This window comes from Cyprinodon tularosa, unplaced genomic scaffold, assembly GCF_016077235.1.
Source record: "Cyprinodon tularosa strain WSP-4 unplaced genomic scaffold, ASM1607723v1 ctg131, whole genome shotgun sequence".
NCBI lineage: Eukaryota > Metazoa > Chordata > Actinopteri > Cyprinodontiformes > Cyprinodontidae > Cyprinodon > Cyprinodon tularosa.
In genome coordinates, this window is record NW_024038126.1 from 422,531 (window position 1) to 449,483 (window position 26,953).

Here is a 26,953-nt window from a genome sequence, read left to right on the forward strand (position 1 = left end):
GTTTACAATGCAGTGTCAGTTTCATGTAAGAGTGATGCTACTTCGGGACAATACAACTTAAGTATTAATAAAAGATATTTTGCATTAGTCTTAAAAGTGCAATTTATCCAAAAATATATTAATCCTTGAACTTGTGTCTTTCTGTCTGTTCTCTTCGCCTCTACCTAATATTGTCAAACATGCATTATTTAATAGTTTTGATTAGAATACACATCTTGCTAATGTTTTCAATATAACCAATATTACGGAATCACCTGGTATTAAATGGCTGTTCCTACTCTTCCTCCTAGTAGTAGACCAACCTGTTGCCTTTTATTTATCACTTTTTATCACTCTTCTTCCCCTCTTTCTCTCCCTCTCCATCATCACACCTGAACTGGAATGAAATAATTATATAAATTATATTTCTTTATCCGAAAATCAATCTTCTCATTTAAGGACAGTATTTTTTCCCCTGTAATTCATCATCATCAGTTGACCTATTTAATGATTTAGTTAATATGATCATTGCCTCTCAAATAAAACAAACAAAAACAACCTCATATTTTTGACATGATCTGTTATACTGTAAATACTCCTATAGAGGTGGAAGACAATAATAAGCTTTACTGGTAGTAGTTTAAGCTAACTTTAATACGTACCAGCCTCCACACAGTAGGTCAAGCTTCTAAACTTCATTTACCTGCCATCTTTTAGCCGCTTGGAGAAAAACAATGGTTAAAAGGTTGTCTATTAAAAACTGTAAACTAATTTTACATTCCAAACAATGACAAATTATTCTTCATTCAATAATTGCTGTCATAAAATCAAAGTAAAAAAAATCCTGAAGTCAGGGATTAGTTACATTTTGAGGAAGTCATGGTATAGGATGTACCAATCGTAATTATATCGGACTAATTAGCTTTTATTTTAATTGCATTCTTATTTGTAATTCCCATTGCTAATAATATGGCTTTTGCAATGGAGTAACTGGCCATGATGCTTACAGCATCATGATTTAATCTTTAGGCTAAAACTTCTGATGACTCCATCATAAGGATGGGGAAAAGGAAAACAGTATGGAAAATCAACAGGTTTAGTGATATTGTGCAGCCATGATTTAAATTTGAAATATCTTTTTTTTAAATGTGCTCTATAATGGCCATGTGAATAAAATTCAAAAATGTAGTATTTATTTCAGTAAAAATGTTTGTCTTTAATAATCTGATTCTTAAAACTGCTGTTTTTATATTGCATACTTTACTAATTGGTTTGCAAATTAGGCATAAAATGTAATATGATGGTAAAAAATGTGCTGCTCATTTTAAAAATGTACTCATATAACTAAATGTCTTAGATTTAGACAAAGTTTAACATTGAAAGGGGGGATATTCAGGAGACCTAATTAGATTTGTTTTAGAAAGTTAGTAGTCTATTTTAGTAGAGCAACTTATCTTGGAGTTTAATGAGCAGTAGATGTTTTTTAAACACCACACACACATACTCATACACACAGCTGTTAAAGCCTGTCTAGATAACCTTAGCTTCTCTGTTTTATTTAAAAATTTTTATGTTTAGATAAAGATAACCAGCTGTCATCTGTATAGACTGCAGGAAGTTCTCCTATTTGTTTGACCTTCCCTAAATGTATGACTCCATAAGACAGAATTCCACAGACAACAATTATCAGTGGTCGGAAGACATTCCTCAGCTTTAAATCCTATTTTGTCAGAAGGGATCTATTAATCTGTTCAATGCACAACTGGACTGAACTTGTATACGTTTAAGAAGACAAGTTACCACGGGAGGAAGGAAAATATCTATATGAGCCTAGAAGCAGATTAGTTGGAACTGGAGCCTTTGCCCTGAAAAAAGAATTGGAGAAGCAATATATTTTTATAAAGTTCTTTGTAAAAATGTTCATCTCTGCTCAGGATTTTTTTCCTTCACATGTTATCATGTTACAGCTACATATTTCATTATATCTTCTTTTTGGATTTTGTGAATAGGATGCAAAACTAAATGTTCTTTTCTACTCTTTAAAAAAAATAGAATTCTGAAAAAGGTTTAAAGATTTTATTCCAACCAAACCCCCTGCCCCTGTTAATGAAAGAATCCCCACTGCATGATTCTGCCACCACCATGCTTCCCTGTGAGGGTGGTTTGCTGTGCACCAGGTACAGTGACAGTTCTTAGCATATAGTTGGCTTACATACAGGTCTTAAGTATTATTTTTTAATCTCTTCTAACTGGACTAAAGTCTTGCACATGCATTTTTTCTCTACAGGGATTATGATAGAGATTTTAGGCTTTTTAACACGTTTTTTTTATTCTGCCTCATTTGTGGATCACTTGACTAAATGTGTCTCTTGCATAAGATTTTCTCTCTTTAAGCATTGCTGCAACTCCTCCAGAGTTGCCATGGACCTCTTGGCAGCTTATTTGATCAAAACTCTTATTTCCTAACCTGTCAGTACATATAGACATTTATGGCCTCTTTTGCACTGACCCCACTTGGCCTGATCTCTGATCATGCCTACTCCTGAGCAGCATTGAAAAAAGCCAACGCCTGGACTGAGAAATTAGTCTGATGTGTTTCTGGGTCTTCATGATACTGTTTGTTCTTTAGTGTTGTCTAACAAAGGCGTTCACAGGACAGCTTTGTTTTTTCTTTGTTTCAATTACCTTTGGAGGGAGATTATTTTCTATGTTGGGGAATTTCAAAGCAGACTAATGTGTTGGATTTTATTTAATGGTCTTGGAGCAAAGGGACCTGAAAACCAATGCAGGTCACACTTTTAGATTATACTTGATAATGAATTCCATAAACCTTTATCATGTTCTAAGTTGCCATCACTTTGTGGTGGTTTATTACATAAAAGCTTAATTAAAATCCACAAAGTTTAAGGTTAACAGTTGCATTGTACTCTGTGTTCTTCACAAGGTAATGTATAATGTTTGGCCTTGGCTTCCCAGGTGCCTCATTGGTTCAGGTTATGAGAGCAAAAATGCCTTGCATTCATCTTGGCGTGAGCCACAAGAATTAAACATTTCTCCTTTGTTCTCCTTCTGAACATATAGCAAATTACACTCATGGTTGTGGAAAGACCTTGAACGATAGCGGGTTGGTTCCCAACTTGTTATCTTTGCTTTTCTGCCTCTGTTCCTCTGACAGGCTACATCAGACAGAAAAAAGCCAGAGCAGGGAGCTGCCTTCTGTTTCTCAAGCATGCAACTCCAGGAGTTTATCATATTACAAGACGATTCAAGAGAAAGTAGAGAACAGCAGTGAAGCAAGGCCTTGGTGTCCAGCACTGCCCTGTGTGACCTAAAGGAGGCGCCGGGCTGCAGATTAAAGACTGAGGCAGAGGATGGGAGGACAGACGGGGAACATGACATTCTGACAAGTCACTGTTTGTCTTTTGAATGAAAGCGGGTTGATTTACCTAAAGGAGGGAGGAAGAACCTATGACTACCCATCAAATAAGACATTCACTACACTCCCAAATAAAGAAAAGCAAGGAAACACAGTGCAATTGGGACAAGTGAAAGGAAAGGAGGGTGGGTTTAAAAAAAAGGCCCTCAAATATATGAAGTGTTTTCACTCTTTAGTATTTGAGTGACGCCAACAGAGAGAAGAGATTGAGGTGATGAGGGAGGACAGAAATATGGAGCTGAGCACCATGAGAAGGAGGCAGAGTGATGGAGAGGGTGTGAGGACGGAAAGGGAAAACTGAGAAGGGGAATGAGTGATGGGGCTCAAAGGAGCAGAAGGAGACGCGAGGATCAAAGTGAAAAAGCGAAAGACAGCAGGCAAAATCTGCTCCAGTGACTCGAGCTGCTTGCAGATTTATGTGGTGTTCTGCGTATCATTATATATCAACCCAAGTGGATGTGGAGACTCAACTAATGTGACGCCTGTGAGGTTGTGTGTGTGTGTGTGTTTATCTGTGTATGTATTGCAGCAGGCTTTTATTCTCCCCCTACATGATGTCCTCCAAAGCAAACTGACTTCCAAGTTTTGCAGAAAACACTCGCCTGTGGTGAGGCAACATCCACCCACATCCAAACGCTACTTTTCCAAAGAGTACCTACCTAGCAAGGTTTGTGCGAGTAGAAAGAGGAGAGGGTTAGACCACCCAGGACTGGGTAGTCAAAACTCTGCTTTGATGTGGCACCAGCATATGTGGCACAATCACAGCCAAAACACACTCACAAAACAGTTTTACTGCCTCCTGTGCTGCATCGCCGCACCTCGTTGCCGGAGTAGTGGGATGCTGCAGAAGACAAAGACGCATAACAAGAGGGAGAAACAGCCACCTACTGTGCCAGGCAGTGAAAACTGGTGCCGTATGGTCACCCCGAGGGAGGGAAAACCTGCCTGGTCTGACCACATCTCAATTAAGCAATTAAGTTCAAAAGTTAACAGGGGACTAATTAGAGAGTATAATGCTGAGTACTTCTTTTAATCTGCCTTTTTCCCCTGTCCACCAGACAAGTCTGTCCGTGACCTGCTTGGCACGCAGCTGACGGTTAGTCACCCATCTATTGTCGGAACATTCCACATAAACCTCAGTCATACCGTGTAAAACAAACCAGATCCATGTCATTCCACTGCATGTTTCCAGTGAAACTAGCTGACCGGGAAAAAACGGTTTTACGGTTTTTAGAGGGAATCATCAAAAAAATGACCTTTTTAATCATGTACACATCGGCAGTGTTGTGTTTGCCTTGCTTTTAGCTCTGCAGATGGGTTTTGTTAGAAGCCAAATGAGAGGTTTAGAGCCTTTTTATTGCCCTGTTTTATCTCATCATATTCAGAACAATGACTTGCTCTTAAAGCTCAAGGCTGGATTGGGATCCCATCCTTGACAATATGCCTCCAGCAGAAAGTGTGTGGAACTTATAAATGTTATATTTTCGTTAAAGGGGTAAAAACAGGGACTGTGCGCTTACAATGATGAAATGAATGAAGGCTGGATGACAGAAGTGTGGTTAGGCTGCTCTGAGCCAAATGTGTTTGATTGTGACATCCAGAAACAGGGCCTCACAAAAGTATTCATTCCCTTTGAACAGTTTTCAGATTTAGTTTTTGACTGTATTGTATTAGAACATCTATCAGTGGGGATGTTATTGACATTATTTGGGGTGTAAATTAGCATCTACCACATGATGACCAGGTCCAAGTGGCTAAATAATAAACCCAGGTGAAAACTTTCAATTTGTTACTCTTGTTGCAAGTAAGTCAACAAGAGTAACAAAACTAAAAACTGTCATTTGCATTAACAGTAAAGCACACCCCAATATTATGGTGGTGTAGCTTTAATGTATTTTGTTGCTCTAGTTATGCAGGTTTGACTGAAAATGCATCTTAGAAACCAACTCAGAATATCACATAAATACAAGATGCATCATGCATATGCAATTAGTCCTCTGAAACTCTTTAATTAAATCTGGTGTAACCAATCGTCTTCAGAGGCAACCTAATTGCCAGTATGTAGCGGGAACTCGGTTTAAATGCAGCTGCGGTTTGTTAGTAAAAAGACAAAGTGAACAAACCACATGATGAACACAAAGAAAATACACAAGACAGGTTGAGAATAAAGTTCCGGACATGTTTAAGATGGAAATTGTTTCTAAAACAAAATCATAAACTCTGAACATCCGTGATAATGGAAATGATTTGAGGATTTGTCGACCGTAGAGGCTACGAGTGACAGAGCCTAAAAATATTCAAGTTTTTATTGATGATTCATAATAGGAAACCAATGGTTAAATGGCAGCTTTAAGAAGTCTGTTTTAAAGTTTGCCACAAGCCACAACATAGGTACAAGAGCATGCTCTGGGTACATAAGATTAAAGTTAAGCTTTTTGCTTTTATTCTTGGAAACCCAGAAAAAAAACTTAAATAAGGTCCCACATGGTGGCGTCAGCATTTTGCTTTGGGGATAGTTTTCATCAGCAAAGAGGAATACCTTATAAACTGCCAATGGTTGAAGAACAAGTGTGGGATTTGCAGGACAGCAAAATGTATGTAACAGTTATAGCTATAATGGAAGGGTTTATATTAAAGAAGTTGTAAATTAAAACGGCCCAGTTAAAGTTCAAAACTAGACCGATAAAAAATCTCTGGCTTGTAAAGATTGACAGGCCTCTTAACATGTTTGAGTTGGAGCTATATTTACATGAAGGGTTAAAAAGTTAAGACCCAATATTTACAAAGCTGCTAGCAACATATCCCAAAAGAGTAGCTGCTGTGATTTTATCAAAAAGTGGATTCACAAAGTATTAACTCCTGGGTACCGAATACATGCAACACCTTATGGTTGCAATGTGATAACATACGAAAAAGGTACTGCATATAGAGAGGTGAGAAATATCTCTTTAGATTCAGTTGTTTCCTGACAGCCGGCTCTTAAACTCCAAAGTGGTTGATTAGCTGTTTGTGTTCTTGCCTGTGTGTTCATGTGTGTGAAAGAGGTGGGAGTGAGAACAGTCAGGATGCAGTCTGAGAGGTGAAGGACTCCCCTGTTGTATGTGGGGCCCTGGAGGATTCATCTCCCTTTTCCTCCTCCTCCTCCCCTTCTTACACTCACCCCTTCCTCTGTGAGCTCTACAATGCTGGGAAGAAATGTGTCATTAACGGGGGGGGGGGGGGGGGAGCCCAAAATAATGTTTATGGCTCAAGCAGCACTGAAATCATTTTCCATATCAGTGCAACTGCATGGGCCCTGTGGGGGAGTAAATCTGATTTTCTCCTCCCTGTGCCAATGGGAAACATCATGGGAAAGAAAACAGATTGGATTGTTAAAGCGATGGCCTGACGCAGCTGTGGGCGGCTCTTTTTCTGTTTGTGCGCGCGTCTGTGTTTGCTCATAAGTTTAACGTGCACACCATAAAAGAGAAAGGATTGAAAAACGAGAGATGTGATGCGAATGAGGGGAAGCAAAATAAAACGGGGATAACATTCACATGTGGATAAACGTTTAAAGTTGATCACCTTTTAATGCCTTGGAAGTACAGAATTGGGAGCCACTGCATTGCCCTAAAATAAACTCATGTAACAAAGGTTAAAATTTATACTTGTTAAACCACTAAAAGATTTCAGCAAAATCTCACCTTTTTTATGCTCAGTGTTTAAGAAAGGCTTATGAACAAGACCTAAATAAATATCAGTTGTAATGAAATGCTGATGGAAGTAACATTAAGGTCCTTACAGAGAAACCCACCTTTCAATAGAAAGTAAAAAGCTAAAAATGGGAGCCACTATAATGTTTCTCCTACTACATTGTATTTAGAATAAGAATAAGGCATAGTAGACCAACTTTTCATTATATCCTCTTTCATTCTATGTGCTATTAAATTTATGTTGCTGGCGAAGAGAAATTAGATGACAGTAAACTTGTGCATTTTGACAATTCACACCTAAATGAGACAAAACCTATGCACACCCTTCAACTATTAATCTCCCATCTATTCCTGATCATTTACTTCCTCCTTCATTTGCATGTCTCTGTAATGATAGAACAACAATATATATATATATATATATATATATATATATATATATATATATATATATATATATATATATATATATATATATATATATATATATATATATATATATATACAGTATATATATATATTATTTTGCAAATGAAGAAGACTGTTGGGCTGAGAGCATATATTAGGCCTGGACAATATAGCTAAAACATAGTTCATGATTAAAGCAGTCCTTATCACTCAGTGTTAATGATTAGTATTTTTCTATCTATTTAAAATATTGCTTTCGGGGGAAAAAGCTAAACTTTAAACTATAACTTTAACCCTAATTAAACCTAACCCTTAACCTTTAAATAGTCAGCCCTGCTACCATCATTGCTTATTTGAAAATGAGAGGTGGATAAGCTAAATTCATTCTTCTGCCTATATCTGTAATTACTCAGAACAGAGGCACCCAGTATTTAGGCAAGGGATAACTTAAAAAGCGCTAAATAAAGCAACAACGGATGGTTTGCGCATCTGCAGCAGCAGCGGCTAGGGCACCGGAGGCAGGTAACTCAACGCGCCCAGACCAGGGCTGACATGATGCAGCGCTTGCTGCACAGAGAGTTCCAGACGCCGAAGACTTAAAGGACAGGTAACTGACAGGAGATCAGATCCAAGCAGATGACAGAGGAAGGCAGGATAATCCAGAGGGTGAAGTCAAGACGCAGATCCAGGTTCAGTCTACAGTAGAATCCAACAGAGTCTGAAGACAGGTCAGGCAGACAGATCAGAACAGGGACAGGCAGAATCAATGGCTATTAGTAATGCTGGAAAAATCTCACAGCAAAGGCCCAAGAACAATCTGGTACTGATGGCTGGGACCAAGCAGCTTAAATAGAACCAGGAGCTGATGGATCAGATGAGCAGTGATGAGAAACAGGGCAGTTAGACAGTTGAATGAAATGAGCAATTAAGCCAGCCATCAGTGCCAAGACCATATCAGTGAGGTTCTGGATCAGAGTTCAGATGAATAATTAACAATTTCATTAGACATATTTTATATTGAAATCGATCACAATTTATATATAGATCATTATTTATCACTGTTATTATTATATCACTGTTGAAATGAATATCCTCAAAATGAAAAAAACAAACAAAAAACACTGCACATCTACCCAAATAAACCATAACCCACAATGTCAATGGGGACTGTTTTACCCATTGTCCATAAATAGAAAAAAATGTCTGAGAGTGTTCATCAGATAACCATAGTAACTATGCAGGAGCCGCAGAATCTCTTAGTTCAGGTGTTAGGATATATGGACAGGAAAACCATATTTGCAATAAAGGCCTTATTATGGAAGAAGAAAGTCGTTTCCATTGAAAGGCTTGCAGACATTCTCTTAACAGTTTGCCACAAGGTCATCATGGGGACACAGAAAAGTTGGAAAATTTGCTGTTTTGTCAGATGAGACCAAAACTTAACATTTTGGCCAAGATGGATCCTATATGGGTGCGGGGCAGTGGTGCCTGGGTATAGTGTTCAGCCCATGTTCAGAGGCTTTGGTCCTTGATGCGTACCTTGCAGGTTTGAGTCCTGGCCTCTGCTACATTTCTTTCTCTTCTCTCTAATCATTTTCCTGTCTGCCTACTTTCTAAAATGATGAAACTAAATCCCACTAGAACCTAGAAAATAACTTAAAAAATTATAGATCCTGTAGACACCACAGTCACTCATGGTGGAGGCTGCATCGTGGCATATGTAGTCCTTTCTACAGCCCTGAGATGGAAGCTTTCAGTAAATGGAAAGATTGGGCAGATATTTAAACCTTCGAATGCTAAGACTTATCAGCATACTACCAGCTACAATGAAATGGCTTAAATCAGGAGAGAATGTAATCATTGAACAAGGTTCTTCACAACTTGGTTACACACTACCATTTGTTTCAGATGCCTTGCATTTAAAAGAAACAGGCCAACAACCATTTAGGACTGAAGTTTTGAACCTCTAGTTTGAATCAAATGAAGATTTAAAGGGGTCATAGAATGATTATATAGGTTATTTGGTGCATAAGGTCTTGGAATAGGGTGTGTAACATTGGCTGGGCTGAAAATGGCATATTTGCTGTTCTATGAGCCCTAATGCAAGCCTGGTTAAAAGGCCTAGAATGAAACAACAGTTTTTTTTTTCTTTTTATGGTATGCCCATGAATATTTAGATGAGCTGTGTGCTGATTGGTTGGTTTACAACGAGCGAAATTGTTGAGCAAAGACACATCATAGCAACAAACACTCACTCACTGAAACATCAAAATTGTTGATATGGTAGGGTGACAACACGTCCTCTTTTTCCCGGACATGTCAGACTTTAATACCTTATAAAATGTATGGGGGGAATTTCATAATTGTCCGGGATTTTGGTCGACTACAGTGCAGCACATAGTCGAAACAGGGAACGAGCGACCGAACCCGACCCGGTGATGGTAGCCTAGACAACTGTGGTCACGTGCTTCCCCCTTTCCTAACCCTAACCATGGGCCTCCTCAATCCCCCCTACCTAACAGATGAATGAGTGAATGTAGTGTGAAAAGTGCTTTGGTCAAGTCTTCTGACTTGAAAAAGCAGTATATATAAGTACAGGCCATTTACAGTTCATATAAATAGTTTTCAGTAAAGTATTGACTCAGATATTGTGAATAGAAGTGAAGATCTTGCTGTTCAGATATTTACTTGTACAGTTTTTGAAATAAATTTTTTTTATCCTCAACCTTTAACCTTTCTGTGCTGTTCAACAACATTGCATCATAATTATATATGTCGTAATGGGCATTTTTACAATGACCAAATAAGAAAAAGGGGAAAGGGTATTAGCACTTTTTGAAAAAAGTTTAAACAGCTGTACATATCAAGATGAGTGTTGTGTTTATGGAGTTATTAACAGTCAAATGGTATTAGACATTATTTGACATGGCAAATTTTTTGATAAATTGGTTGATACTCACCATAATAAATACATCTCAGAAGCATTTCTTTTGTGTTTCACTGTGTTTCCTTTAAGGCCTGAACTCACTCAAAGTAATGTATTCAGTTATTGCCAAGTCTGATTAATCCAGCTAATTTATTTAGAATAAGGACCTCTAGTCCCAATGAGGTCATCTTGCATTTCGTATTACGCCCCGGGCAAAGTGTTGAGATGAATAATTTGACCTCTCCAGGTTAATAGTATTTGCACTGTACATCTGTAGAAGGATCTCCAGCCTGCCTTCACTGTCTTTACCCTGTCATCATTCTGGTAGTGAATGAGTAGTTGACCACCAGCTTAACTTTGCAAACACAGGCTGTCAACTTTGTCAAGACAGTCACCATATGGACTCACAATTGCACACACAGATGCTTGCATATGCTCGGCAGCTCCCACATGCTCTTCCTCATTGGAACTTTCTCACAGTTGCTCTCACACTTATCTGCTCTAAACTCTCCACTCTTGCCCCCCACTGGATGTTGCCGTGGATCAAAAGAGTCCCTTCTCACCCTCTTCCTCCATCCATCCGCCCAAGCTTCCAACTGTTTCTTGCTTTGCACTTCTCCCACCCCCGCACTGACCACATCCACTAAGCTCACTCCACAGGCACGCAGTGTGGAGAGTGTCGGGGGCGTGCATTGCTGGCACTTTCCCCCACCCCTGCATCGGGCACAGCTCCAGCACTGGACTGCCTGATTGCTCTCTCTTTCTCACTCTAGCTTGAGTACACTTCTTGATCAGCCAAGCCACCCACCAGATAGATGTTACCATCAACCCCCTCAAGAATGAAAAGGGAAAAAAAAATGCAACAATTGTTTCTAAGGAAGAATTTGGCTACCAGTTGCACAAATGCTTTCAATATGGCTTTGACTGTTTGAAGGAAATCCCCCCCACTTTAGTAGCCATTTCAAATTCCTAGTGTGTTTTATTGTGAGGAAGAAGGCTTGGTTAGTCAGCAACCCTTTGGGATAACATATGCAGTCTGTCTGGAGTTGCTAGTGTGTACAGTCCCTCGGTCAGGGCCACTTTTTCTATGTTTAAAAAACCCAGTCATATTTAGAAGTGAATACGATTGTGGAAATTTTGCCTTGCTTTTTTGTGGACATCATAATTCCTGGACAGAGCTTGGGATATAATCTTCGTAGGAGAGTTTGAGTAAAACAAAAAAAACTAAATCTGAAGTGGAGGTGAAACTTTTGTACCAAAAGGCATTTTGCTCAGTATGTTTTTACTTGGTAAGTCTGTATTCTTTTCACTTGTTTTCACAGTGTGGTCATATTTAAGTTTTCCTAGAAAGACATGCCGCCACTAAGTGACTGAATAGGGATTATTTGGTTGACTTTATTTTTTTTACATATTGAGTGGCTCTTAAATGTGTCCACACCTTTGGAGCCATAGGTTCTAGGGAGGTTACCATGGATCAAAATTAAATTACTGAAAATATCAGACAATAGTGAGCACTGGGAATTCTCAAAATTGCATGTATTTGTTTATGTTATCTATATGTGGCAACTACCTACTAGGTGAGAAAGGAACCACTTTCTTTCAAACAAATTTGATAGAAGGGGTATATTCATAACACAGCTTAGGCTAAACTTTTAAAAGGTATATTGGGACACAAAATAACAGATCAGAATTTCCACAAGGAATTACTGAGTCATCATCATGCAAATTTTTTTTAGCAAAGGTTCAAAATAGTAATCAGTTTTGAAGCTAGAGAGTAGGTTTAAGCATGTTTTAAAATCTGCATCAGCATGTCTTCAAGAGGACAGAAGCCAATATTTAAAACTCTCTAAATTCAACTTCCAATCTGCATTAATAATTGCGGAAGGCTGTAAGCAAAAGAAAACCTCAGAATCCGAGATTTTTGAAAATGCGTGTAGGATAAAGTGAGTAAATATAAGTTTAAAATTATTCAAATGAACTCACCTATGGAAGAATGAATCCGAAGTTAAGTCAACATTGCCTTTGGGAAGTTGTGTGTATTCTGTTTTTGATATTATTTCCATTCTCAGATTTGAACCCTGTTCTAATACCTAGTATATTTTACATCTCCAAAAGCTGACATTCCAACTGGGATTAGTACACTTCGGGTCAAACAGGTAAAATTATTTGCTACAATAAGAAATATGCAGCAAAATTTTTGACTGAAAGTAAAAAAAAACAAATGAAAAATTGGGTTTCCAGTACAACCAAATACATTGTTCAAAGGCAGCTGATTAAGTTTCACAAAAATTCAGTATCAGTTTAACAAAATGTATTTTTAAACTAATGCATTTAATTTCTAGTTACTCAAATGGCGACAAAGTTAGAGCGATTCAAATTCAGTTTCAGATGGCACAAATTCTGCCCATAAATATCTCCCTGCTTCCAAAACTCAACCATGTTGTGTGTCCGGACTTTTTCAAAGATTTTTGAGTTGTGTGTTTATTCCCTTGCATTCGTGCTTCTTGTGGCCCATTTTCTGCAGCGCTCCCTGATCGCTGAGCTGTGGAGAGCAGGTTGATGCAGTCACACCTGCAATTTTCTCTTTATCTCTCTTCTCTTCTCACTGTCACTCTCACCGCTCATTGTCTGTCGAGTGTCCTTGTCTAGACGACACGTCCATCCGTCCCTTTAGGCAGCTGTCTGAAAACAAGACAGAGGGCCAAAGACTTCCTGGGCTCATTTATCAAAAGAAGGAATAAGGAAATGTGATGCACTGGGAAATAATCATGGGCAGAGTTTGAATGAGTGTCCATTTCCTAAGGAGAAAATATTGGTGGGATTCCAAGCATTCAAAGGGACAACATGGTTTGGGAGTTGCTGATTGTCTTCTATTTTTAAACCCAAGATCACTTCTTGGCGCATAAGAGCCTGTCCACATCCTATTATTGTACAATTTTGTTGTTAGGAAACCAAACAACATCTCACTCTGGAGTTATATTAATCAACATGGTGGCTAATGGACTAGATTAGTTACCTGAAGAGTACAAAGAGGTTGCGCCTCCCTTTTAGCAGCCAAACAATTGAAACCAGATAGAATTTCTTGGCAAGGTGTGTCTTAGTGTGTGTGAATAGGAGCCCGGCTTTATATAGGCTTCAGGTAGGCTGTAATGGCTGCTGTTGCCGAGCAGCATGCTGACCGTATGCATTTGCCCATCGTTTGTTGTAAAGCCTACTTGCCTTGAGCACCGTTTCTCATTTGTTCCCATGACAACTGGGCCTCCATGCTTTTGCTTTGCCTCCCAGCCTGCTGTTGGCTGCTTCCATCCTCAGGGGCCTCTGCCTGGGCCCACGTTAGCTCACGCACAAGCTTGTGTAGTTGTTTTCTCCATCAACCTACACAGCTGTGATGAAACTAGTTAGTACCTCAACTTCATGAGGTAAAAAATCAATACTTGTGTAGAACAGATCTTTTAGTGGATGTGTTAAATATTTGTTTAAGTATGAAATGAACAATACTGGACTCCCCAGTTCTGGGTTCCCCCTCTACTTTAATTCCATAATAGGATTAATGACTTCTGCTGTTAAAGATTGGTGGCAATTAGGATCCACATGGCACGATTTTCTAAGAACCAATACGACTACACCAGTGTTAGCTCTAAATAATTCAATTCAATTCAAATTATTTATGTAGCACCAATTCGCAGCACATGATCTCAAAGCAGTTCAATTCAAATATTCAAGATTAGTTTAACTATGTCCAGTGATATAAAAAATATTTAAGATTAAATAACTCATACCCTTAAGTAGTATTGATAGAGTTTTATATAAATTGGGTGAATCCAGTGCTTCTAATTACTTTGCTTTGTCTGTCCCCACTAAGGGTGGTATGCAGCATTAAACTTCCCAAGAAGTTCTTCATGTATTTACTTTATAACCAGCACTACCAGTTTCGTAAGAAAGTATCATACATGTTATGAAAGGAAATGATATCCGTTAATAGAGTAATACACTATATTGCCAAAAGTATTTGCTCACCCATCCAAATTATTGGAATCAGGTGTTCCAATCACTTCCATGGCCACAGGTGTATAAATTCAAGCACCTAGGCATGCAGACTGTTTTTACAAACATTTGTGAAAGAATGGGTCGCTCTCAGGAGCTCAGTGAATTCCAGCGTGGAACTGTGATAGGATGCCACCTGTGCAACAAATCCAGTCGTGAAATTTCCTCGCTCCTAAATATTCCACAGTCAACTGTCAGCTGTATTATAAGAAAATGGAAGTGTTTGGGAACGACAGCAACTCAGCCACGAAGAGGTAGGCCACGTAAACTGACGGAGCGGGGTCAGCGGATGCTGACGCGCATAGTGCGAAGAGGTCGCCAACTTTCTGCAGAGTCAATCACTACAGACCTCCAAACTTCATGTGGCCTTCAGATTAGCTCAAGAACAGTGCGCAGAGAGCTTCATGGAATGGGTTTCCATGGTCGAGCAGCTGCATCCAAGCCATACATCACCAAGTGCAATGCAAAGCGTCGGATGCGGTGGTGTAAAGCACGCCGCCACTGGACTCTAGAGCAGTGGAGACGCGTTCTCTGGAGTGACGAATCGCGCTTCTCCATCTGGCAATCTGATGGACGGGTCTGGGTTTGGCGGTTGCCAGGAGAACGGTACTTGTCTGACTGCATTGTGCCAAGTGTAAAGTTTGGTGGAGGGGGGATTATGGTGTGAGGTTGTTTTTCAGGAGCTGGGCTTGGCCCCTTAGTTCCAGTGAAAGGAACTCTGAATGCTTCAGCATACCAAGACATTTTGGACAATTCCATGCTCCCAACTTTGTGGGAACAGTTTGGAGCTGGCCCCTTCCTCTTCCAACATGACTGTGCACCAGTGCACAAAGCAAGGTCCATAAAGACATGGATGACAGAGTCTGGTGTGGATGAACTTGACTGGCCTGCACAGAGTCCTGACCTCAACCCGATAGAAAACCTTTGGGATGAATTAGAGCGGAGACTGAGAGCCAGGCCTTCTCGTCCAACATCAGTGTGCGACCTCACAAATGCGCTTCTGGAAGAATGGTCAAAAATTCCCATAAACACACTCCTAAACCTTGTGGACAGCCTTCCCAGAAGAGTTGAAGCTGTTCTAGCTGCAAAGGGTGGACCGACGTCATATTGAACCCTATGGATTAGGAACGGGATGTCACTTAAGCTCATATGTGAGTCAAGGCAGGTGAGCAAATACTTTTGGCAATATAGTGTATAAGGACAACTGGTAATTAGGTTCATTAACAGTTATGTTTGGTAAAGATAAGTACATTTTTAAGTCTTTTTTTTTCCTTTTAGAACTAATATTGGAGAAGGTTTCTGCTCTGGAATGGACTGCTAATTGTTGTGGGAAGGGCTCTAATTTAAAATTAGCCCTGAAACTATCTTAAACCTTAAAAATCTCCTTCCCTTTAGAAATCCTCTTTTCTTTTACCCTCTTTCTCGTTCATTTGTCTCTCTGGTAGAAACTCTCCTTTCTCAGGTTGTTTAGGGAGGCTTCATGGGCTCTCTCTGTCACTCTCGGCATCTCTCTCTTCCCCTTTTCTCTCTCCTTCTCTCCCTCTCTCCCACCCTCCACATCTCTGAGGGAAGGCTGTTAATAATGCAGGAGGATTAGCTGATTTATGTGAGCTGGAGGCGATCAGGAAAGCTGGGGTTCCCGGGGGCTATAGGCTGAGGGGACGAGTGTGTGCAGTGTGAAAGGCGATGGCACACGGGAGTCCAAGGTGCTTGGATGATGGAAGCTGGATGGGTTCCTGGTGAGCATCCTAGCCGTAATCTGTCCCACCCTCCCAGCCACCCCTGACCCTCTTTGCCCTGTAGCTCGGGGGGCTGTGCCAGGAGTGCTCCACAGGGGAATCAGAGTGACTTTTGTGGTATTTTCTAATGGTTCCCATCAACCCTGACAATGCTCCTACAATTGGAGTTCTTAGACTCTTTTAAAGGAATCCTGTGATTTCTTCTGTTTTATTGTGTTCATCTTTTTAACAGCTAAATTGTGCTTCCTTTATATTCAGTTAATCAATTATGCAAACACACCATCATGTACGGTGCCTTGTAAAGGTATTCACATACTTTGCACTTTTTAAAATCATTTTATCTTGTTGTATGTAGTCTGACTATTTAATTCAGTTCTGTAAGTGGGCTGGTATGCAACAGTATGCATTACTAGCACTGCATACTAGGACATCTATACCTGCATTCCCCTGCATCCACTAACTCTATTGTAGAATTTATTTTGCTTTTAAAAACCAGGAAAATCATGTGGCTTTGATGCAAAACACTGACCGTGTATCCATGATGCTGATGCATGAAAAGGGAAGTGGAGGAAAAAATTATCTTGTTAGTTAAATGATAAAAGCAGCTCTCTGAACAGTCCTCCACTACACTAGTAAGCTAGAATTAGCACATCCAGCTGTGAAGCTAATGCTACAAAAACTCCTGTTGTATATTATCTGATAAAAGGAAGATCAGGGAAGATGCTACCCATTTAAGGCAATGCCTTCCTCAATATTGTGTGGTTCCCCCATCTATTTCCAAAAATGGCCTCAATGTTAATGTTTTGAAAGTAGCAAAAATCAATAAAATGAAAAATCAAACTCTTGAAAAAATCTTGAATTAATTCTGCACCAACAATTGTCCATATATTTTCACATAAGCTAACTGTGTTTTACCTATCATGAAGAAACAGATACAGTATAATGAATAAAATACAACAAAGGGAAGTGTGAAATAGAGGTATGACACATCCTGAGTGCTGTCAGAATACAGCTCTAATTGCACAGTATAAACATCATCTAGGACCCCAATAAATATCACCCTCTTACCTCTACTTTTTATGCGGTGCATTCACATGCGATAAACAAAGCTCTAGATTTAGCGGATATTAACAGACATCTCCAGAAGATGATGTTAACGGATGTGTATTGAATCTTACAGCAAAGTGCGATGCATGATGTGATCTACCATTTATCTCTGATAATGAATCTTCTCAGCCTTTTTGGAAGGCTAAACATGGAATAATGTATCATGCTTTGTTGTTCTTTTTAATGGCTTTCTTTGATTTTTTTTTATATCGCTAAAAAAAACTGTCTCACGACATTTTAAGTAAAGTTAAATGAAACAAAATAATATTCAAAGTACAGTGTAGATAAGGTCTAAAATATCCAGAAGCTTGTGTTTTAATTGCCATTAAAAAAAAAAAATTATGTCAACAAAAAAAGTTGCATTTATGTGTATTTACATGTTAGCTTTTCCAGCCCTGATTGCTTCAGTTTAGTTTTTTTTTTAGCTTTCCTGTTGCCAAGCTGTTTAGGATTAATTAATTCATGACTTTACTAAGGTATCACCAGCAGTGTATCTTTTTTTACTACTTAATTACATACTGGGCTCATGAAGAGGGTCAGGATGAGAGTTGGAGTGAGGCCCATATATTTCTTGAACAAATATTTGTGCATTGCGTACATCAAATAACATGCTTTGCACATTTTATTTTGAATATGCCATAATTATGATGAGCTACTATATCTATGAATTTTCATAAGCCAATATTTATTGGTGCCTCCCTTGGAACTTGCAGCCCTAGGCACAATGCATGACATGTGTGGGCAGAACACAAGTGCAGGATAAAACAATATTACTAAAGTGGTCAGTCCTAATACTGAGAAATAAAAAAAAAAATCACAGAAGGAAATCGTAGTGAGCTGAATGAAATCTTAAGATAGAGTTGCCATTTATTTGTAAAATAACTTTTATAGATTTGTATATTAGGTTTTGTTTTATTTTATATCTCCATGTTAACATGTTTCCAGTTTACCATGAGGCTTGAAGTTCATGACACTTTGAAATCCACTATAGATTTGAAGTTTGATTTTCTTTATCTTGAATGCACTTCCTTCCCTTTAAAAGTTAAGCACTTCTTTATACTGGAACACTGATCTTTTACAAAAATCATTAAAAAAGGGCAGATACATTTTTGGTGTGGCTTTCTGAAAAAAAAATACATAAAATACATGATATTGTGTACTAGCCCACTTTGTATCTACTAACTAAATTTGAGTACTGGCAGGAAAGATTGATTTTAAAAAGTTGAACTAAGGAGACCAGGATGTCCCGAAGAATTTTCATCTGTCTTCTGGTATGGTGCAAAATATGGTGTACGTACAAAAAATGTACATCTAAACAGTAGATATGTGTTTCCTCCACCAAGAGGGCAGGAACATAAAAGCCAAGAGCTCTTTGCTATAGGTGAATAAAGCACACTGGTTGGCCCAAGCCCTCTGAGATCCTTGAGGAGGTGCTTGTTCCCTGCTTACCAGATTCAAACATTCAGACTTTTGTTCTCACACTCATTGAATGGTCATGACTCACGTCTGGATTGATCTGGAAGAAAATCCGGTCACATCACATACCTTTTAAGATCAGCCGTCCTTACACAAAGATAACTCTTTTAACATTTAATCATAGCCGTATGTGTGTGTATAAGCTCTGCATGTATGATATTTGATAGACCTAAATGAGTGGGCAAGTGAGCTCTCATACGGGAAAGTTCATACATATGCATGAAACCTCATGGTTGTGTCACTTGGGGGGGAAATAAATGTGCAAAGAGCTGGGCAGCCGGGCCCCTCACTCAAGTGCACTGGCGGGCGCGTAATGGGAATGCAATTTAAGCAGTGGTTAATCAGTGTGTTTTCACCAGCTTGCCCAGCAATGCATAATAGACAATCAGCCCCCAGTCACATGGGCGTTCCTACAAATGGTCAATTACTCATCATAGTCTTGTTAAACACAAGGTTCATCCAGCCAGGGACAGATTGCTCCGCTGGTGCCATTATTATTGGTAAGAACAAAGCAAAGCAACATTGTGAGTCAGAAAGAGAGGAAGGGAAAGAAGAGACAATAGGAATTGGAAGAAGCACAAAGTGTATTTCTGCTCATCAAAATAGGAAAGAGACAACCGGAAATGGCTGTTGTAAAAAAGAAGAGGAAGGAAAAGGGAAATCCAAAAATGGAACCAAAAAAGAGGAAAAAGAGAGGGGAAAAGGACCGTTATAGTCATGCTGAGAAATGCAAGAATGAAAGACAGAAAAGAGAGAGCAGAGGTGAAATGGAGCAAAGCAATAAAAGAGATTGAGGGCATGAAAGTGAGAGATAGAGAGAGCAAGATAATGGAGAGAGGGAGAGAAATTGAGAAAGGGACACTGGGGAGCAGGAGCAAAAGTGTGTGAGAGCGAGAGGGAGAGAGCCTGAGAAAGTGTGTACTCAGCTGTGAGATGAGACCTCTGTCTGCCCATGGGGAGAGATGCTGTGAAGGGAGACGAGGGGAGAGGACTTTGCTGACAGCGAAGGGGTGGAGAACCCCCCCACCCCACAGATACACATACTCTCTCACTCACCCGTCCTCTCTGAGGCCTTATGAAGTAAAATGCAACCTTACATCACGATATGATGCTTCTTCTTAAGTTTGGTAAAAACATGGCAAATGTCTACTCCCCTGATTATTGTTTTCCATCTTCCCCTATGCCCCATTGGTGATCCAGGCAGTGGATTGATGGGAAACTCATCGGCCTCTTTCATGGGGACCTTCCTGGCCAGTAGTTTGGGTTCCCCGCCGTCTCACCCGCCTCACCCTTCCAGGCCGCCCTCCTCCCCTTCTTCGCCCTCCTTCCGAGGCGGACCCCACTCCAGCGCCTCGCAGATCTGGTTTCCTCATTCCCATGAAGGTATGTCACATATGATGAGTATATACACATTCATTTACTAGTTATGTCACCACTTCATCATATCTTCAGTATAAGGAAATAGGTACTTTTAGGAAGAGACCCAGCTATAACTTGTTTATCCAGAGAGTGTTTATTTTGATAGGTTGTTTAAAGTTTTTGCTTAGTACAGCTTGTAATAGTCCAGTAATAGTTCTGCACCCAAAAATATAGACAAAACTTCACTTTTCTGGGTAAGGACACAGAGTCAATAGTTCAGTTAAGGAATCTTGCGGTATTCAACTCATGTCAGCAGGAATGCTGCCACAGACTGTGCGAATCAGCTCATGCAAACATGCGCCAATAAAAGGTTGCAGTGATTGCAAAGCATTTAGCCTCCGCCTGCATCGCTGCTTGATAGATGGGGGGGTTCCTGCCTAACAGTCAGCATTACAACATCCATACTACACAAACATGTGCCCAAAAATTAAACACAATCTTGAGGTTTTTTCATCAGGAAATCAAAGAACAAGTAAATAGTGATGTTTTTTTTTCATATCTTTTGAATATCTATGCTTAAAGTAACAGAGGACACCATATCAAAGACTTATAGCACCAATGAGACAATATTTTTTACAACTACTTTTTAATTTAATTAGAGCTACAGGTTTTAAGGAGTATCTCATAACCTGCTTTGAACATTTGATAATGAAAGTGTTTAGTTGTTCTTCTTAGCTCAAGGTCAGTCTTGAGTAGAAATGCATCCATCCACATTTTTACTTTCTATCCGATACCAATACTAGATCCCAATTATCCTAATTTGGTGTAATATGGCAGTATTTAGAAACGATTTAAGAGCTAAAAAGGCCTTTTTCAAAGACCTGTATCATTAGATGAAGAAGCCATTAGATAGCATTGAAAAACTATATCATAGCTAACCCAAAGAAAATATCTACTGGCGTCGGATGTAGGAGTTTGCCCTGAAATGGAAGGGTTGATAGTTCTAACCCCGGCTAAGGCTTTCGGTGTCGTTGTGTCCTTGGGGAAGACACTTGGACCGCAATGCCTACTGATGGTGGTCAGAGGGACTGGTGGCGCCAGTGTACGGCAGCCTCGCTTCTGCCAGTGACTCCCAGGGCAGCTGTGGCTAAAATGTAGTTTGCCACCATCAGTCTTTGAGTGTGTGTGTGAATGACTGAATAGAGTGTAAAGTGCTTGGTCAAGTCTCCTGACTTGAGCACTACATAAGTACAGACCATTTATCATATATAAAAGATGGATCTAAGATGTTAGATGAAGACGTAGTTAAGAAAATATATACATGACATATGTGATTTACTGTTAAATTCTTATTTTTTTATTTAGTTGCTTTGAAAACAGTTGTCAATGTGGTCAAAGGTAGGGGTAACATTCTGGCTGATGAATGTTTAAAGAGAAGATCTGTATGCATAGCTGTGTACATCTGGTAAGGAGATGGACTTTTTGCCTTTTTTACATCAACAAGGGTTCATTAATAAAAACCTTCTGTGTAATCCTGCTGACAAACAATAGCTGTGTGAGCAGATGTTTCACGCACCGATGCAAACAAGTCTTCAAAGACATGAAAGTGTGTTAGAAGTAGATGAACAACAGGAGCAACAACAAGAAGTCTTTAAACTGGTGTACCACCATCGATAAAATACTTAAGTTACAACTAGAAAAGGCTATGGTGCCTTCAAAGCTTTAGACTGAGGCGCCTTACCGCCACAGATTCTGTGTGGCGTCATGTTTCCAGGATCTTATGAGCATGTTGAACAGACAAATGCTTCTTCAATCTGGAGCTTTATTGCCTGAGTGAGTTAACAGTTTCTACAGTTCACAGAGAGGATCTCAACTGAGATATCAACTTCAACATCAGCTCACCCAGAAACATTCTCTCTCCAGGCTCATTTCCTGAAGCATCCCTGTTTGTCTTACCTTACGCTCTTAAGATTTCATCGTCAAACATTTTCTTTTGTGGAAAAGAAAAATAATATTAGAAATGATGATGGCAATGCCAAGCCTAATAAAAGTAATGGAGGTGATTATGACTGGGATTATTACTCAGTTGGCAATGGAGGCCATTATCTCTATTGCAGTTTAATTGCATATAACGCACTAAGAGCATGATTGAATCCAGACTGTTCATCAACCACATTCAGCTGTTCCCTTCTCGACATAATTAAACATTGTCTTTTTCCTGTTTTGCATAAAAAGCAAGTCATCAAAATGAGCGGCACAATTCCCCAGACTCTCGCCTCCTCTCTCTGGGTGTCAGCAGCCCCCCGCCGGCAGAAGAGCAGGCTCTGACTTCTGCATGTGTTGCAGCATTAGTGTCTTCCTTATATGCACAGATATTTTTTCTTATCTGCTCCCTGAGTGTGTTTTTAAACAGGTTGCTAACATGCTAATTGAAGAATAGCAGTTCAAATTCATAGTCAGTAGCTAGTCTCTGATTCAGATATTTTAGGTTCATTTGATGTATAAAGAACTTCAATGTTTTTTCACTATCTGAAAGTAAATCAGAATAACTATTTTTGATTCAGGTCAGTTTGGGATGAAATAAATATTTCTATATGGTAAATAAAAAAAGACAAACAGTTTGCCTTTTTTTATTTAGAATTATGTTATTTAGGTTGTTGGTAGAATTGAATTTGAAAATATTTGATTTCTGTCAAACATTTTGGGAATCCTCCCAATAGATTTGCCCACTGCCCACAAACCTTTAATAGAACTCAGGGGTTTAAAAACTTCACTCTAAAACATCGATGTTGTTGTTTTAAAGCCACTTTTTAATTAGTTTTCTAATATGTTTAAGGTAAACTACTTGGATAATATTTTTACATGATGCCTTTTCCCTCATAATGCCAAGCCATCTGGGAATTATACCAGTTCCTTCTACAGAAAGAACTGTACCCAGCTTTCCCCTTTTCCCTCAAATTGTAATAGACCTTTATTTTAAATACTATATTTTTTTATCCCCTGAATGTATTTTCAAACTGTGGTCTAGAATTTGATATTTATTTTTGACGTGAATATTGTTCCTCCTCTTCTTTTCTGACTGGTTCTCATTTCGAACCAGTCAGAAAAGACTGTATGGAACTCATTGCAAACAGTATAAAAGAATGTTTACACTAAATGTTGCAGCTGGAGCAAAGTATTCCCATGTTCTCTCTACGTAGAGGGTGGATCTGGAGCAAAGCAAGGAGAAAGAGGGAAATGGCATAAGTTTGGCGAATTTGGCAAAGCTCGATCATTAGGCTAAGCAAAATTTACAGTTGAAAGATCTCAACTTTTGTTTACATTTGTGTCGCTAAATCCAGCCAGGGACTAGATGTGGCCATGGGCAACAGTGAAGGAGCACACAGAGACAAGCTTTTTTTTTTTATCAAAATTGGAAGATAGAGAAATAATGTTGACAAAGGATAAAGTGGGAATGCTCTTAAGAAGATTTAAGGTTTCTTTAAAAAAAAGGTTTTGATTTAGCCCAAGAAGGACTGTGTTGTTGTTCTACCTCCAGCGCAGATGATCAGCCAATAGCTTCTTCCAACAGCTCAGCTGATGTCGCACCTAAACCTCTGTTTTCCGGTAATTCATCCGCGAATGTGGGACAGCAGGGCCCCCGAACCTGATCACAGATTGGCTGAAGTACTGAAGAAAGTGACCATCATACCCGCTGGGCGAATTCACATGCCGTGCAAAATGCTCTAAAAGTTCTACAGATGTAGACTTTGTCTTTTCTTCTCTTGAAGAACAGCCATACACCTATGGTGGTCTATTAGTTAGGGCATAGGGCTTGGAATCCTGATGTTCTGGGTTCGAGCCCCACTCCTACAAACTGCCACTGTGGGTCTCTGAGCAAGACTCTTAACCCCACACTGTTCCCCTGGTGCTGCCCGATGGCAGCCCACTGCTCCCCAAGGGGATGGGTTAAATGCAGAGGTAAATTTCTCTAATGTGAGCTCAAAATAAGTTCAATTATATTATAAAATATGTTCTTCTCAGGGTTGTGTTGTCTCTCCATTCCTCTTCCCTTTTTGCAAAAATGACTGCAACTCAGCTCAGCTGTCTTTGAATCTCTTTAAGTTTGCAGAGGAAATCAGTAGCATAGATAGGATCCAAGACAATGACGGTTCGGCATACAGACATAAAGTGGACCAGCTAGTCCATAGGTGTCCCCAGAACCACCTTGAGTGAAACTCGCTAAATGTGTTAGAGGGGATGGTGGTTCTCATGCATAAACTCTCTTCAGAAAACGGCCCAGCAGAGACTCTATGTCCTGCAGAAATTCCACAGGAGCTGCTAGTCGTCTTCTGCACATCATGAGATTTTGCTTATACAAAACAAGAGAGGTTCAAACTGCAAGGCACAGTTAGATCTGTAGAATGGTTGGTAATTGGGAATATCCGACCATACCCAAACTCCTTGTATGCCTCAGAAAAAGTTGTCCTTTAAAGCTGACTCTGATTTCTAACAAAAGGCTTAGATAGGTTTTTTCTCTATTTTGGAGTTTGCAATCAGTCAAGAGCCCAACAAACTAAATGTATTTCCAAGCTAAGTTTTGTAAAATGCTTAAGGAAAGTGCTCAAATCATATACTGATGATGTTTTGTGTGTGTGCTTTTTTATGTTTAAGTTTATCTTGTCATTTCAAATCGAAATATGTGGCCAAATATATTTCTCATTAGAAATCCTTACTATTTAGGTACTTTGCAAAACATTTTCACAATTACTTTTTTCAGCTTTATATTTTTGTAAAAGACAGTCTTAAAATTTGATTGGTTACATCCTGGATTTTCACTCAAATTAAATTTTTTGTTTTCTGACTTGTGCCTTGTGTTCTGTTTTGGGAGGTGGCGTATAGTGTACGGTAGATCATATAGAGGCTAGTTTAATAAGCAGATTATTTAGGTTTAGATAAGGTCTTTATGTTAAATGCTAAGCTAATGTACATACTGTAACCTTTTCACTCAGGCTTTTAGAAACTTGAGTTAAAAATAGAAAGTGTTTGAACAGAACCTGCGGCCGGCTTAGGGCCAGCTGGCTCTGGTTCAAATGACTTACCTTGTGCCCAAAGAAATCCCTCTCATAACTCATTCTACACATATAGACATACATGAATGCATTGATCCCCTGCACACTGCCTCCTGTCTAATCCACTCCTGTTTGATATGCCTTCCCAAGCCTATCTTCACTTGTCCATCTTTTCATTCTGTGAGCCCTTCCTGTTGGTTTTTCTTTTGAAGGATTTAAGCAGCACTACCCACACTCCCACCATCCCAACACACACTAACTATGCAACTCACTCGACCATACGTCTTCATCTTTTCTTCTCTCTCTCTTTTGCAAGCCTGCATCCCTTCCTTTCAATTAGTCAAACCTGAAGAGATACATCACTATACTGCCCCTCCTCCACCAAGTATCTCTCGTCTCCTTTCCTCTCTTCTTTCCTCTTCTCCTCCCTTTTTCTGTCTTGATAGTTCTGTCATTTTTTTCTCAATTAGCAGTTCTGACAGGCAGCTCAGGTTGTTCCTCCTCTTCTCTTGGTCTGCACTGGCACAGACCAAGAGAAGAGGAGGACTGTCTATCAATTAGATGAAGAAGAGGACTGTCTATCAATTAATTTTTGCAGCAATCTGCCTTTCAGTTAGCAATATATGACATTAGATTGTTTGAAAAATGTTAAAGACCTTTGAAAGCAGAGAAATGGTGGGACTGTCTAATTTCTGCATTTCATCTCTGCTGGTTACACCAGTTTTCATTTGGTCTTTTGCTTGGTTTTTGGTATGTAGTCTTATTTAGTTAATCCTCATTTTGGAAGCCATGAAAATATGTCTTACTGGGACAACACTTAGCTGGCCATTAGGCTGGCTGAAAACTTTGATACGGTTTACATAAAACTATGCATTTTAATCCTTATTTTTGGTTATGATTCCCATATTTGTGGAAAGACAAAAATGGCATTCACCTGGTAGGAAAAACACTGAAAGTACAATGAAATTCATTTAAATTGCTGCAAGAACAATACACTATACTCCAAAAACCATCTATTATTTTACTTAGTTAAATATAAAATTCTCTCAAGATTACTTACCTGAAAATACAAAACAAATACAATTCGACCATTTCTATTAATTTTTTTGATAATGTGTGGACAAATTCATAACATCTCAGCAAAAAGTAAATTGTAATTATAATGTTATTGTCTATTTACCAACAGGCAACAAGCTTACAATATAACAAATAAACTTAACAACAGTAATAATCGATAACATCATCAGCAGATGATAAATAGAATTAAGCAGGCTTTCATATAAGAAGGAATACTGAAAAAAATACATGATTTCAGATTGTATATTAAACTGTAAGAACAGAATGTAATAGTGGCACAAGTGAACCTCTGTGGAAATTTATATCCAAACCATAGCTGGAAATCATATAGATAAACACATTTTAAAGGTAGAACTTGTTTAATAATATATCAATATCGTATAAGAAATGTTTTGCTTTCTCTTGCAACCCCATTTACAATCCTTGGTCAGCCTTTCTCATCAAAAGTAAGAATTTCTCTCCAAACTATAGACTCACAGGTAATGGGTAGTATATATTTATATATTGCCGTCACTCACGCTGCACACACTGGAAATATTCTCCAATTCTCATCTTAAGGAGAGGGAAGAGTCCAAAACTATTGACCAAACATAATATTTCAGTGATAGCTATTTTTTTTTTTTTTTTGAAACTTTAAAATAGTTTCGAATAAATATTGT

General features: G+C 39.0%; 1 protein-coding gene across 3 annotated transcripts in view; it reads left to right on the forward strand.

Annotated features, from left to right (window-relative positions):
• The window catches only part of LOC119778269 (BAH and coiled-coil domain-containing protein 1), an 89,135-nt gene that overhangs the window by 24,728 nt on the left and 37,454 nt on the right, over positions 1 to 26,953 (forward strand). For all 3 annotated transcript variants that reach the window (XM_038277425.1, XM_038277424.1, XM_038277426.1), the window contains exon 3: positions 20,008 to 20,190. In XM_038277425.1, the coding sequence (XP_038133353.1) occupies positions 20,008 to 20,190 (183 nt within the window). The remainder of the gene's footprint in view (positions 1 to 20,007; positions 20,191 to 26,953) is intronic.